This window comes from Lissotriton vulgaris, chromosome 6, assembly GCF_964263255.1.
Source record: "Lissotriton vulgaris chromosome 6, aLisVul1.2, whole genome shotgun sequence".
NCBI lineage: Eukaryota > Metazoa > Chordata > Amphibia > Caudata > Salamandridae > Lissotriton > Lissotriton vulgaris.
In genome coordinates this window covers 1,661,271,125-1,661,284,236 of record NC_141694.1, presented here as the reverse complement: position 1 = coordinate 1,661,284,236, position 13,112 = coordinate 1,661,271,125, and the positions used below count along the sequence as shown (strand labels likewise).

Here is a 13,112-nt window from a genome sequence, read left to right as displayed (position 1 = left end):
GAATCAAGAATACTTTCTACGAAAGGACTTCAAGACTCTTCTCAAGATTTCTCCCTTGTGACTAAGGAGTAGTCACCCTGCATCAGCGGGCACCATCTAAGAACTGCGGTTTGCTGCAAGTCCTTCCTCAAGGATCCGACGGCCCAGCTCGAAGAGAACCGGCTTCCCTGGCACCTCTGACCTCTACCCACGTCATCAGCTCAGCTGTGATCTGTGGGTGCGACGAGACCTCGAGGGACCGGCCATCATCAGAACCTGCACGCTCTTAAACCAGCACGACCACCGAAGCGATTCCCTGGTGAGTGCTCTGGGGTCCGAGAAGCCCCGACCCTGAGCCGCTCCAGCACCGAAGTGCAGTCTCCCAGCATCTCCACGATCTGCGTGGGGCCCTTCTGCTCGCTGCTCAGCACATTGTCTGGTCACTAGCCGCTGGCTTGTGCCCTTCTGTGACGACATCCGACAATCAACACTGCTGGTCTGGTTGCTCCAGACTGGCCCTTGCTTCCAACTTTGCGAGAAGCACCCCGGACCCTCCTGGTCCACTCAAGACGCCATCTTAGGCCCACCACGTGGCCCTGAGATCTGCCAAGGCTTGTTGCCCCATCCTGGGCCCAGCGACGCCGACAGCATCATCCTTCGTGGGACAGCTCGCACCTCCGCCGTGGTCGCCGACAACGCCTCCTGGTCCGTGAGACTGCAGAGCCTAGCGTCGCCCACTCACCTGGTCGAGGTGACGGCCAACCGGTGCCATCCTGGTACCCTCTAACTACTGGCTAGTAGTACGAACTTGGTCCCCTCTGCTTTCAGGTATCAACAATCTCTGATCCAGGCTTGGATCTCTACGAACTATTCATCACTGGTCGCCGGCCAGCAACTCCTTTTCTTCCGGCTCCTGGCTCGTCAGCGAAGACCCCGACGCCTGTAAGACTTGTGCAGCCGCAGCCCTCGTGGCTAGGTAACTCGGCATTTCGGTGCCTGCATAGCCTCTTTACTCTAGGGTCCCGAGTCCCTCGCTTCCGACTTGCCTTATCGGGTCCGCCCGAGACCGTAAACTTTCCGTGTCCTCGGACACTTGTTTTAATTGTGCACTTGAAGTATTTTCCTAAGAGATTTGGTTTGTGCTTAGTACCCTGTCCTCATAAAGAGTCCAGGGCTGTTGTGAATCTTAATAAATATCCTGTTTATTTTCATAACACTTGTGTGGTGTCCTTTCACGGGGTGTTCAAGGGGTACATGTGTGGTAAACAGCTGGCTTAACGCGCCCTCTCGAGTCTTTAGCCTTAGACTGCTCGTATCCACGCTACTAGGATAGCTGGTCTATAGGTTGACTTACAACCAAACACCATAAGGGTCGTTGGAACGATACATAGCGGTCGCTAGAATAGCGAACGTTGCATATCGGGCCAACTTCTCACAGTTGGTTTCGAATTCTGTGAAGGCACTGCAATTGAAGATGTCCTTAAAGATAATGGTGATTCCTCTTCCAGGTCTGCGTTGGGGGGGGTCTTGCCTGACGATCTTGTATCTGGCAGGACGGCCACAGTGACAATTGTTTGTTGATGTTATGGTTATCCATGTCTTAGTGAAGAACAGGATGTCTAAGGCAGTGCCATCCAGCAGGCCCCAGATCTCTTTGCCATGTTTGCTGAGCTGAGCAGGCGGGTTTTAAGGAACATTCATAATACTGCTGTGTGGGAAGCGTGTGAGTGTTTGTTAGAGGGTGTTTGAAAGGGTGAGGCTTTGGGTGTTGCTGGTGTTCTTAGTATGTGTTGGACAGTGGGTAGTGTGGTACAGAACAAGCGGCAGGAGGTGCAGTTAAATACTTACTCTGCGTTGTGCGGTTCATCACAGCAGCAGAGTGAGGAGCAGCGGCCCTGATGAGGGGATGTAGCATTGTAGCGGTGCATTAGAGGAGGCCCAGGTTTTCTGACAATAGCGCAGGAAAGGTGTTGATGCGGTGGTGTAACACAGGCCACTGCAGGTCGGAGTGGGGGCCCTAGCTCCAGGGGACCCTCCTCAGCTCAGTACTCTGGCCGGTGAGCTCCCGATTGAGCCCAGAGAGGGCCCCTCCAAGTACCTTGCAGGGGGCCCGACTCAAGTTTCCTTACGAGTATGTATGTATGTATGTATGTATGTATGTATTGGCATACTTGTATAGTGCAATATCTGTCAGCCAACGGGCATCCTGGCGCTTAGACTGTTATGACACATACATGATGTTTCCAGCTACCGAAACATTTACAATATTCTAGGGAACAGTTATGCTTTTAAGGCTTTCTTAAAGGAAGGGAGGTCTTCCAAGTGTGCGAATGGGTGCAGATGGGTTTGCCTCCAGTGCGCCTTCAACATGCCAGTGGTGTGTGCGTGCTGCGGCTGCTATTTTGTAGGCCCAGGAGGAGGAAGAACAGTGGACAGGGCCGAGGAAGAACACGACAGGCAGGGAAGCAGGAACGGAAGAACTAGACAGGACAGAAACAGCGGTACAAGGGGCAAAAGCAGAGAAAACAAAGGCACATGGACGGGCAAAAGCAGACAAAACCGGAAAAATACTAGAAAAAACTGGCAAAAGCAGAATGAAAAACAAGCAGACAAAACAGGCACAAAAAAATAAAAATGTGCAAAAGCAGAAAACAAAACTGAAGCACAAGAACGGGCTAAAGCAGACATAACAGAGGCACAAGAACGGCCTAAAGCAGACAAAATAGAGGCACAAAAGCGAAGGGAAACCAGGCAAAAGCAGATAGCACAGAGGCACAAAGCGTATGAAGGACCAAAAGCAGACATAGCAGAGAGAGTTACACAGGGTGAATGAGAGGCGTAGAGCAGAGGTGAAAGATGAAGGCAAAAGGGGAAGGGGGAAAGAGAGAAGAAGCGAGGCGGGTGTCTCGAAGCGCTGGAGCCGGGTCCGCAAGGGCCTTGACCAGTCGGAGGTAAATCAGGGGGTGGGGGGGGGGGACTGGCCCTGTTCATAGGCTTAATCCGGCTGATTGCTGTAACTACTTCCGTAATTCATCTTTACGCATACTGATTGGTCCAGACTATTTTTACAGCAAATAAATCTATTGCATGTATGCGTTCTTTGGACTATAGGAAACAAATGAAGCCATCAGCTCCTGAAAGCCTACCCCTGTTTATCTCGGCAAGTGGCGGTTGTAAGCGCGCTTTCGCCCCTGTGGAGCGCAGCCAATGCTTCCTGCTCACCTATTATGGCAGCACAATGCCTCGCTAAAGCAGGGCCTGGCTTTGGCACTGAGTCTGCGGTAGCTTAAAAGCTTCCTCTCGGTTGTAACTGTGCAGAATTACAATCCATGCCGGAGCAGGAGCGCAGCCCCTCCGCGCGGAGGCGGCACCGTGCCGCTCTTTTGTCATGTTAAATAGTTCCATCCGTGTGTGCGCAGAATGGCAGCTGCTTACGCCAAGCGTGCTGCGAGACGTACTCCAGATATGCTCTTCCAGAGGCCGAGTCCGCGCCCAGCCTGCTAGCACAACAACACTTCACTCTCTCTCTCCACGAAATCATCAATACTGCAAGTCAATGCATTTACTACAGTCAGCGACGGTGGTTTGCGCTTGACGCAGGCACGTACGTGCGCGGCGTGGGGGGCGCGCGGAGGGCACGTACCTGCGCACGGGTGGCATGTTCTGCTGTCCGCGTGCTGCGCGTGCAGCGCGTCGGGGGCGCCGGTTCTGCCGTAACACTCGGACTCCCACAGGCTCTGGTACTCAGGGACGTCAACGGCTCCTTCAGAGGCGATGGGGTCACAGAACCTATTCATGGACAGAACCAGAGTCATGTCTTACAGCCTCGAACCTGCGGAAAAAGGGGAAAGAGGGGGTCAGAGGTCTCTTAGGAAGGTCTGCACATCTGACTTGCAATGCTGTTATCAATTCTGGCCAAACATACATTAACCGTACAAATACCACCGGGATTCGCTGTTTACTCGTATTGTCAAACTCCGCTGAGGGTGATGCTTCATTTACATTTTCAGCTCATTCTTGCACAAGAGCAAGGGACACACTGGCACGCACACAAATATCCTCTGCCAAGTAGAGAAATCTATTTTCAGAAAAGCCAGAGGCTTTCTTGCCGAAGAGACAGTTTTGAGGCAAACTGACCGCCATACCCAAAAGCTCACATTTACCGCTGTCCTGCTTTCCATTCCGTCACATCTCCTCGTCGACGGAACAACCACCTCGGCGAAGGGCTCCTCCGCAAGTCTGAGGCTGTGTGAGTTGTTTCCACTGGCCCCAAGTCGGACTAAAATGGATCTGCCTCCAGTCAAAACATTGTGAGATCAAGACAGAAAATTGGCTCCAGTTTCGAGCTCTGAGTTCCAGTCCCGCAGGAGCCAAGCACAACACGGAGAGCAAGCAGAATATTAAACAGGAGCTGCCGCTTCAGGGGCATTCACGTGTCTAGCGTTCCCTCATGCTCTTCCTGCCCCCTGTATCCTTCCGGCCCTCTCACTCCTTCAGTCTGCTCTCTCTCTGCGGCACTCACCCTCTCTGTTTCTGTTCTTCCCTCCTCTCTCTTCCTTTCGAATGCCTTTCCTCCCTCAAGCTGTACATGTCCTCCTGGATTTAATCTATGACCATATCCAAGACAGCAGTTTCTCCCTCCTCCTTTCCTACCCTCTCCTGCTCTCTGTAAGTTGCTTGAAATTCTGTCTCGAAGGAATGAAGCAAGGACTTCAAGTGTTCAAAAACGTGTTCAGCACTTTAACTTTCAGATTTAGACTGCCAAAGGCAGGCACACTGAATGGGCATCTTAGGGTTGGGCAAACGTCCAAGAACTACACTTTGCTCCCAGAAGACAATCAATACACATTATGGCCAAGTGCATGTCATGAGCCCTACCTTCACAAACTTTGTGCACTTTATAAAGTTTATAATCATATAGTAATTTGAATGTGTAAAACTCTTAATATTACTTGGTGTCTATGTCCCAAAAATGTATAAGCACTACTTCATCATAAAATGGCTGCCCGCTTGCATACAACACAATCAATACTTACGCAGGCAGCACAGTATTAGTCTAAAAAAAAGTCACAAAAGACACCTTCTAGAGACTCAGTGGTCTCCACATTTGTAAATATCCAAGGAGCTTCTAAAAGGGGTAAAGCCATCCGCTCTAGCCTCTATGTAGCCTGCCGCTATTTTAGCTTTCTGTGCAGGCCTGCGAACTGCAAGATCTGAATCAATGTCAGACCAGGAAGTCCAACAATCCACCCTCAGATCAAAATCATCACTAGGGTTTCAATGTACATTTAGCAGTATAAGGCATGCTAATGTATATTGCCATATGGTTGCTTGTCTGTGTCTTGCTGGTATTTATGTGTTTTTATTTGTTTAGGTTTACTCTTCTGTACAATTTTGTATAATATATACCAGTTCAGGTTCATGTCTTTTACAGTGGTATTTTATTGTTTATTGTTTTGCAGTGATGTTTGCCTATACACAGTCAAGTGCACGAACCAACAAAAACACACAGAAGTGCTATGGAAATGGCTTTCACAAGGGGGCCTGGCGACAGAGACGCGTGTGAGTACAAGTGAGACATTTCAGTGTTGAAAAGGCTGTGCCACCATAGGTTGGACACCTTAATCTTGATGTAGTTAGCAAGTGTGTGTACTGAAGGACTGAAGATTTCTGGTTGAGGCATAAGCGCTTATACTTTTTTTCCAGGTATATCAAGGGCAAGGGTCATAGATCCATCTGGGAATTAAATGTTCACACCGTGAATTGGTGCCTAAAGAAAACAAGAAAGTAGTGATGCCAACATAGGGGGCACAGCAGTTTTTAACTATGAATCCAACTCCATCCACACTTTTCACTGTATGAACATCAAGCAGTGCCACTAACTCTGAAGGCCCGAACAGTTTCAAGTATTACTTCATGCACTTTAACAACGGGATTACCATTAGACTCTAATGGTAGACAACTATTGAAAAGGCAGAGATATATTTTAAACTCACTCCTATTTTTGTGGCACTTTAAATACAGGGACATTGAATCGAACAGCAACAAAATTCTACATCTATTTTTACGGCACTTGAACTTAATATGATTACTTGATGCCAGACATGATGTTGTACCTACTCAAAGTACAAGAAACAAACTCTACACTCTGTACTGGGCTAAATGCAAGTTGATGTCAATTTATCAGGAAGAGGGGCTACATAACTATAACTACAGAAGTTCAGAACTGTGATGATCCTGACGATCACATTTCTCCAGTTTACCAAGGCTAGATTTAGGATCAGAGCAATGCAGAAAAAAATCCCAACAGTGTGAATAATATTAGACAGTTAATAGCAAAGGGAAATTTCCCAAAATGTTTGTCTCTTCCTGGTGTGCCTTCTGAATTATTGGCACAAGCTCGTTGAGATTAACAGTATAATTCTATTTTCAACTTTCTCATCTATGTCTTATGCCTGCATTATTGACAAAACCATGACAAGAAAAGTTTTATTTCTGATTGGGTCCAATTATTTTATTAAGAGGGTTAAAAATAAAATTTTATGTCATGATTTTCTGCAAAGAAATCCTTCTCCAAAATATTTTCTCACACACACACGCTCCAGGACATAGAGAAGAATACAAAACAAATGATGGATGAAAAGTTTAGATTAATTTCAGCCACTGGTAATTACTTGGGGCTGTACTCCAACCCAGTGTTATTTTGCATGCCATGCCATCTCAGTTTGGACCCCACTATATGCAAATGAGTCTTGACCCTGCTCTAATGGGAACAGTCCAGCCCAAACTGACAAGCCAGGTCCTCCCTGAACTGGACCACAAGCAACCCTGGACCAGTTTTACCCTAGTTATTGGCTCACCAGCCGGGTACAGCTTAGTTCCAGTGATTCAGTGTGTACAGCACCCATGTCTGTGGCATACCCATACCATTTAGGGCAACAAACTGAAATATACAAAAAAGTGATGGATGGAATACTTGAATTAATCTCAGCCACTCGTAATTACTTGGGGCTTCATGCCCAGTCCATTGTTATTTTGCATACCATGCCACCTCAGTTTGGACCCAGCTATATCCAAACCAGAATTGATCCTGCTCCAATGGGAACAGTCCAGCCCAAACTGCCAAGGCAGGTCCTCCCTGAACAGGAACACAAGCACCCCAGGGTCGGTTTTGTCATAGTTATGGGCTCATCAGCCTGATACAGCTTTTTTCCAGTGTCACAGTGTGCACCGGACCCACATCTGGGCATACTCGCTCCACTTAGGGCAACAAACTGAAGTATACAAAAAAAGTGATGGATGGAATGATTGAATTAATCTCAGCCACTGGTAATTTTACTCAGGGCCACATCGCTGTCCATAGTTATTTTGCACACCATGCCACTTTAATTTAACCCTGCTCTAATGAGAACAGTCCTGCTCGATATGCCAAGCCAGGTTCTCCCTGAACCGGAGTACAAGCAACCAGTTTCACCATAGTTATGGGCTCATCAGCCAGGTACAGCTTGGTTCCAGTGACTCAGTGTGCACTAAACCTACATTTGGACATACCCATCCCACAAGTGATGGATGAAATGCCTGAAAGAATCTCAGCCACTGATAATTACTCAGGCATCATCCCAAGACATCATTATTTTACAGACTATGCCACCTACAGTTTGGACCCAGCTACATCCAAATCAGTCTTGACCCTGCTCCAATTGGAACAGTCCAGCCCGAACTGCCAAACCAGGTCCTCCCTAAACCAGAACAAATGCAACCAGTAGCGGCTGGTGTCAGGGCTGAGTGGCGGGGTGGGGGGAAGGGGAGGACGAATGACCACAACAAAAAACTAATAAAAAACAACATACCTGCTGCATTTCCGCTCCTCACTAGCACAGGAACCCGGAATCCCCTCCAGCCAATCCTGATGCTGCTCTCACGAACATGAGAGCAGCATCAGGATTGGCCTGAGTGCTGATGGCCAGCCAAACCCACAGCACATTGATAACGGTGTCCACCACTGCCCCTCCGTGACTCACCCCCACCCCCAAGACTCGCCCAGGAGAGAAAAATAAAATGATCATAAACCTGGTTTATTATTCTTTTATTTTTCTATTTTTCTAGCAGCTGTCAGGGGCAACACTCCTCCGCAATAGCAGAGGAGCCGCTTCTGCAAGCAACCCAGGATGGTTTTGACTCTAGTTATGAGCTCATCAGCTGGGTACAGCTTGGTTCCAGTGACTCAGTGTGCACAGGACCTACGTATGGGCATATCTGTCCCACTTAGGGTGACAAACTAAAGTATACAAAAAAAGTGATAGATGGAATGCTTCAATTAATATCAGTCACTATTAATTACTAGGGTCCACATCCCAGTCCATCGGTATTTTGCACACCATTCCACCTCAGTTTGGACCCAACTCTAATGGAAACAGTCCAGCCCGAAAATGCCAAAACGGGTACTACCTGAACCAGAACACAAGCAACCCAGGATTGGTGTCACCCTAGTTCTGGACTCATCAGCCAGGTAGAGCTTGGGTGCAGGGACTCAGTGTGCACTGTACCCACATCTGGACATACCAGTCCCACCTAGGGTGACAAACTGAAGTATACAAAAAAGTGATGGATGGAATGCCTGAATTGATCTTAGCCATTGGTAATTACTCGGGCTGCATCCCAGACCAACCTTATTTTGCACACCATGCCACCTCAGTTTGGACCCAGCTATGTGCAAATCAGTCTTGACCTTGCTCCAGTGTGCAAAATAACGAGGGATTAGGATGCAGCCCAAGTGAGTACCAGTGGCTTAGATTAATTCAAGTATTCTCCTCATAACTGTATTGAATACTTTTTTGTGTTGTCCTAAGTGGAACTGGTATGCCCAGACGTGGCCTGGTGCACACCACTTTGTCACTGGAACCAAGCTGTACCTGGGTGATGAGCCCATAACTAGGGCGAACCGGTCCTGGGTTGCTTGTGTTCTGGTTCAGGGAGGATCTGGCTTGACAATTCAGGCTGGACTGTTCCTATTGGAGCAGGGTAAAGACTGATTTGCATATAGCAGGGTCCAAACTTAGGGTGCATGGTATTAAAAAAAAAATGGAGTGAGATGCGGCCCCAAGTGATAACCAATGGCTGAGATTAATTCAAGCATTCCATCCATCACTGTTTTGTATACCCCAAGCTATAAAAGCATGCCGGGATGGACACATTTGGGAAAAGCAGGTGGGAGGGAAGTTTGAGTCGAAAACAAGATCAGTGGCAAAGCTTTGCCTTGGGTGTGGAGAAAACCTACGTTAATGGAAGGCTACGCAAACTAAGGAGATGTAGCCATGAAGAGTCCCCAGTTTGGCAGATGCATTCAAAATGTTACTTAAGACATGCTCCATTAACGTGACTTAGAGCCACTACAGGAGTGTCAGCCCAGCTGGCGACAGATGGATCCTGCATAAACGGAACCCTTGGACTACCAGCACGAAATAACAAGGAATGTTGACCTTGAGGATAAACAGTGGCATACTTTTTGTTCCTGCTTGCCCTGCTGTCATTCTTTGTGTCATATGTTCCTTGCACCTTTCCCCCCTCCAATGATTAGGGCTTCATTGCCAAACACCTGCCCAGATACTCCTCGGCTGGTCCCGACCTTTTCTTCTTCTTGTAGCCTCCTCCATCTTGCCATGAATTCAAATAGCTTAACTACAAAAGTCCACCTGGTTGTCACTCCCTACAACCACCTTCACCCCCACTTACGTTGATGGTTTACCTGTCTACTCAATCATTCCCATCCTCAGGACTGCACCTGTCCTCGCTCCTCGCCACATGGTGAATGATTACATTCCTAACACTGGCTCGACTTCCTAGGATTCTAAAGTTACACGCCCCTCGTTAGGCTTGTAAGCTTTCTAGCTGACTCTCCCCTTCAGGCCCCTGAAATGACATTGGTCATTTTCTCCATCACTTTTGTGCATGCTTATGGCTTAAATGCTATAAGCATTCAAGATGCTCCTCCACCCCTCACCGTACCCTTAGTGCCTTCCAACCTACACTGACAGATTAGCTGCCAGCTACTTATGTGCATTTCCCCTCATGCCTCTTTGAATGCTCCTGAGCTCTCCCCACATAAGCCCATGTGGTGTTAGCTTAGCTCAAACATCCATTTTCCCACGTCTGCATACTTTCCACATACATTGATGGCTACCTGATCTCTCACTTACATCCCCTGGACAGCTTTTGTATTTTTCCCATCCATTATGCACCACTGCAAAAGCATCTAATTGTAAATTGGCCAGTGTTGAAACAGTAAAATTACTGGAAAAGGCTTTCTTTCTGACTGTTTACTCTTTATGGTTTTAAGAATAGATGAGTATCTTGAGTGCACTCTGCACTTGGCACCTACACCCGAGTGTATGGTTGATACTACACAAAACTGCACAATTGAAGACAAAAGTAAACTTAAATGAAATCTCCACAATTCATAAATGCTTCCGACCAACTACCCTCCAACTCCGCTTCTGCCACCACTCTTAGGTTAACTGCATGCGTTATCAACCACTAGCACTCTGAAGGCATCTGCCACAAACGAGGACAATGACCGGTGGCTACGCTGCAAGTCAGGCATATGAAATACAGTCAACACAGAGATGCAGATGTTTCAGAGAAAACACAGCGATGACAGTCTCGCTGGTTGAAATGTAACAAAGCTACTCACCTTGCAGAAATGATCAAGAATCACTCAACCCTGAATGTCACGCCTCACTGCCCACGTGGCCCCATATCAGTTTTCACATGAGATTGAGATGTCAGTTCTCCAGCCCCAGTTTACAAAATGAATCCTGCAATGCCTACAAGCACCATCATGAAGATCCAGTAGATTATGCGTGATAAATGCCAACCTGGACACAAATGTGGCATTCTCAGCACTTTGTATCCAGACCACCTAAGAAACAAATCGAAAGCAACATGCTCCAGCCCTCCTACTGATTATCACTTAAAAGAGGTCAGTATTCGAGATGAGTTCTCCTTCACCTCAGGACTTTGCTGGGGAGGTAGATGGCATTTTGTTTAGTTAAATAGGTTCCCTCGAGTGTTTTTCCAATTATACAAGCAAGACTGAAAAGTTCAGCAAAACTATGGGGAAACCACAATTCCGTTGGTCCTAGAAATGTACTGATCACACTGATTCAACTAATTCTTTGCTAAAAATATTAAATGGCAATCCACAGGATCGAAAGACAATCCCATAACAACAATTGTCTAACAGTTAACACCTCACCCAAACAACAATTCCAGATCATCAAAGAATTAGACGCCTCACCTTCTCCCTAAATTGCACCTTCTCCAAGAGAAGATCAGTGCACCAAAACTCCAGAATATTAGATCTATATAACAAACTAATCTATCAACAAAGCATGATGATTAACCACACAAGCAGATGCCACCATTTTGATTAATTCACCAAATATATCAACCAATGCATTGTCCTCCTGTGATTACAACACAGAAGAAATCCCATGCATCATCAGCTGCCTGAGCATCTCTTCATTCCTATGTACCAAATGCCTAGTGTAAATGGCAGTTGGCATCTACTGTAACAGTGCCATCCCTGGACACCTGCACTCGCTCTATATCACTGAAACAAGACATAGTTTGTGTCACCACTGAAAAATCGATATTTAATCCTAGAAACACCAGTCGCCACCAAATTGACTAGCTGAAAGGCCCTTATGGATGTAAAGGACAAACAGCCTTACTAATCTCTGTTTGTGCATGAACTTCCTTCAACATGAAAGACCATCAAATCCTATTGACTAGGTCAAAAATATAACACTAGCGGACAACAAACACTAAAACTGGATCGCCTGCTTAAAAAAACTCATAACATTTATCATAGAAGGATCAAGCTACACCCAACAAGCCACCAACATGTTTGGTGCCCTTGGACTCAGCATTAACTCCTGAGGTCATCACATCAACACAATCCTGCTTTGTGCTGTCCTTGCCAGTCTTGTGATCAGATTCAACACTTCTAGACAACAGTTTTCTTCAAATTAGCAAAACAGACATCCCTCAATCATTACACAAAGAATAGATTCCAACTATCTTGAACTCAACACCGATGTTAGAAATGGGGTCTCTAGTTGGGGGTGGCTTGCACCCTGTCCAAGAAGGGACCCTTCCTTCTATTAAGGATAAGAGGATTACGCAGCTAAGATAGCACCTGCTCATCGCCTTAGTAGCTTGACACGAGCAGTCAGGCCTATCTCTGAACCAATGTATAAAGCATTTGTATAAAACACACACAGTAACACAGTGGAAACACTACAAATAGACACCACACCAGTTAAAAAAACAGTCTTTATCTGATTAAAACAAGACCAAAACGACAAAAATCCAACATACAAATGTAAAGATATTAATTTTGCAAGAAGAAACTAAAAATACAGTTCCTTGAAGTTGATAGCGCCAACCAGGGCTATCATGTGTTGTGAGCAACACAAAGCCAACATTTCAGTGGTGCAGTGTTGGCAAGATCCGCAAAACAGTACCTTTTGAAATGAAAAGGCCTTGGGGACCTTGCAATGAAATCCAAAGATGTGGTGTCACCAGCATCGACAGGCGTCAGTTCCAAAGGTCAGGCCGGAGTTGTTGAGGCCTTGGCGTCACAGCTGATGCAGGTTAATCTCCGCAATGTTGATTTCAGGAGCGCTGACGTTGGGCAGGCCAGGACTGCGATGTCGTCTAGGTCGATGTGTTGTGTTGTTCATTAGCGGTGACCACGTCTTTGGCGCAGGCAGCAGTGCGGCATCTGTGCTGAAGCAATGTCGTTGGCAGACCAGGGCTGCAATGTGAAACGGGGTGATGTGTTGTGCTCTTCTCGAGCAATGCCCTCAGTCACGGTGCAGGTAGTGGCGTTGAAGATAAAGATGGAGTTGATGTTGCTGTCACCAGTACACCAGGGCTGCGATGTCGTCGGGCGTTGTGTCGTGCTCTTCACAAGCGGTGCTCTTGGCCACGGTGCAGGCAGCAGCGTCGATTACAGCATGAAGTGGCGTAGTCAGTGAGGTCGGAGCTTCAATGTCATTGCAGTCAATGTGTTGTGCTTTTCATGAGGGGTGACCACAGCTTCGGTGCAGGCGGGTGCATCGATGACG

General features: G+C 47.0%; 1 protein-coding gene across 5 annotated transcripts in view; it reads right to left on the bottom strand.

Annotated features, from left to right (window-relative positions):
• Nucleotides 1–13,112, bottom strand: part of SERTAD4 (SERTA domain containing 4) — an 80,948-nt gene that overhangs the window by 59,375 nt on the left and 8,461 nt on the right. For 2 of the 5 annotated variants that reach the window (XM_086927828.1, XM_086927829.1), the window contains exon 2: nt 3,623–3,811. In XM_086927828.1, the coding sequence (XP_086783954.1) occupies nt 3,623–3,794 (172 nt within the window). In that variant the 5' untranslated portion in view covers nt 3,795–3,811. Of the gene's footprint in view, nt 1–3,622; nt 3,812–4,124; nt 4,345–13,112 lie in introns of those variants that run through there. The other 3 variants (XM_086927832.1, XM_086927830.1, XM_086927831.1) reach the window with 3 other exon arrangements.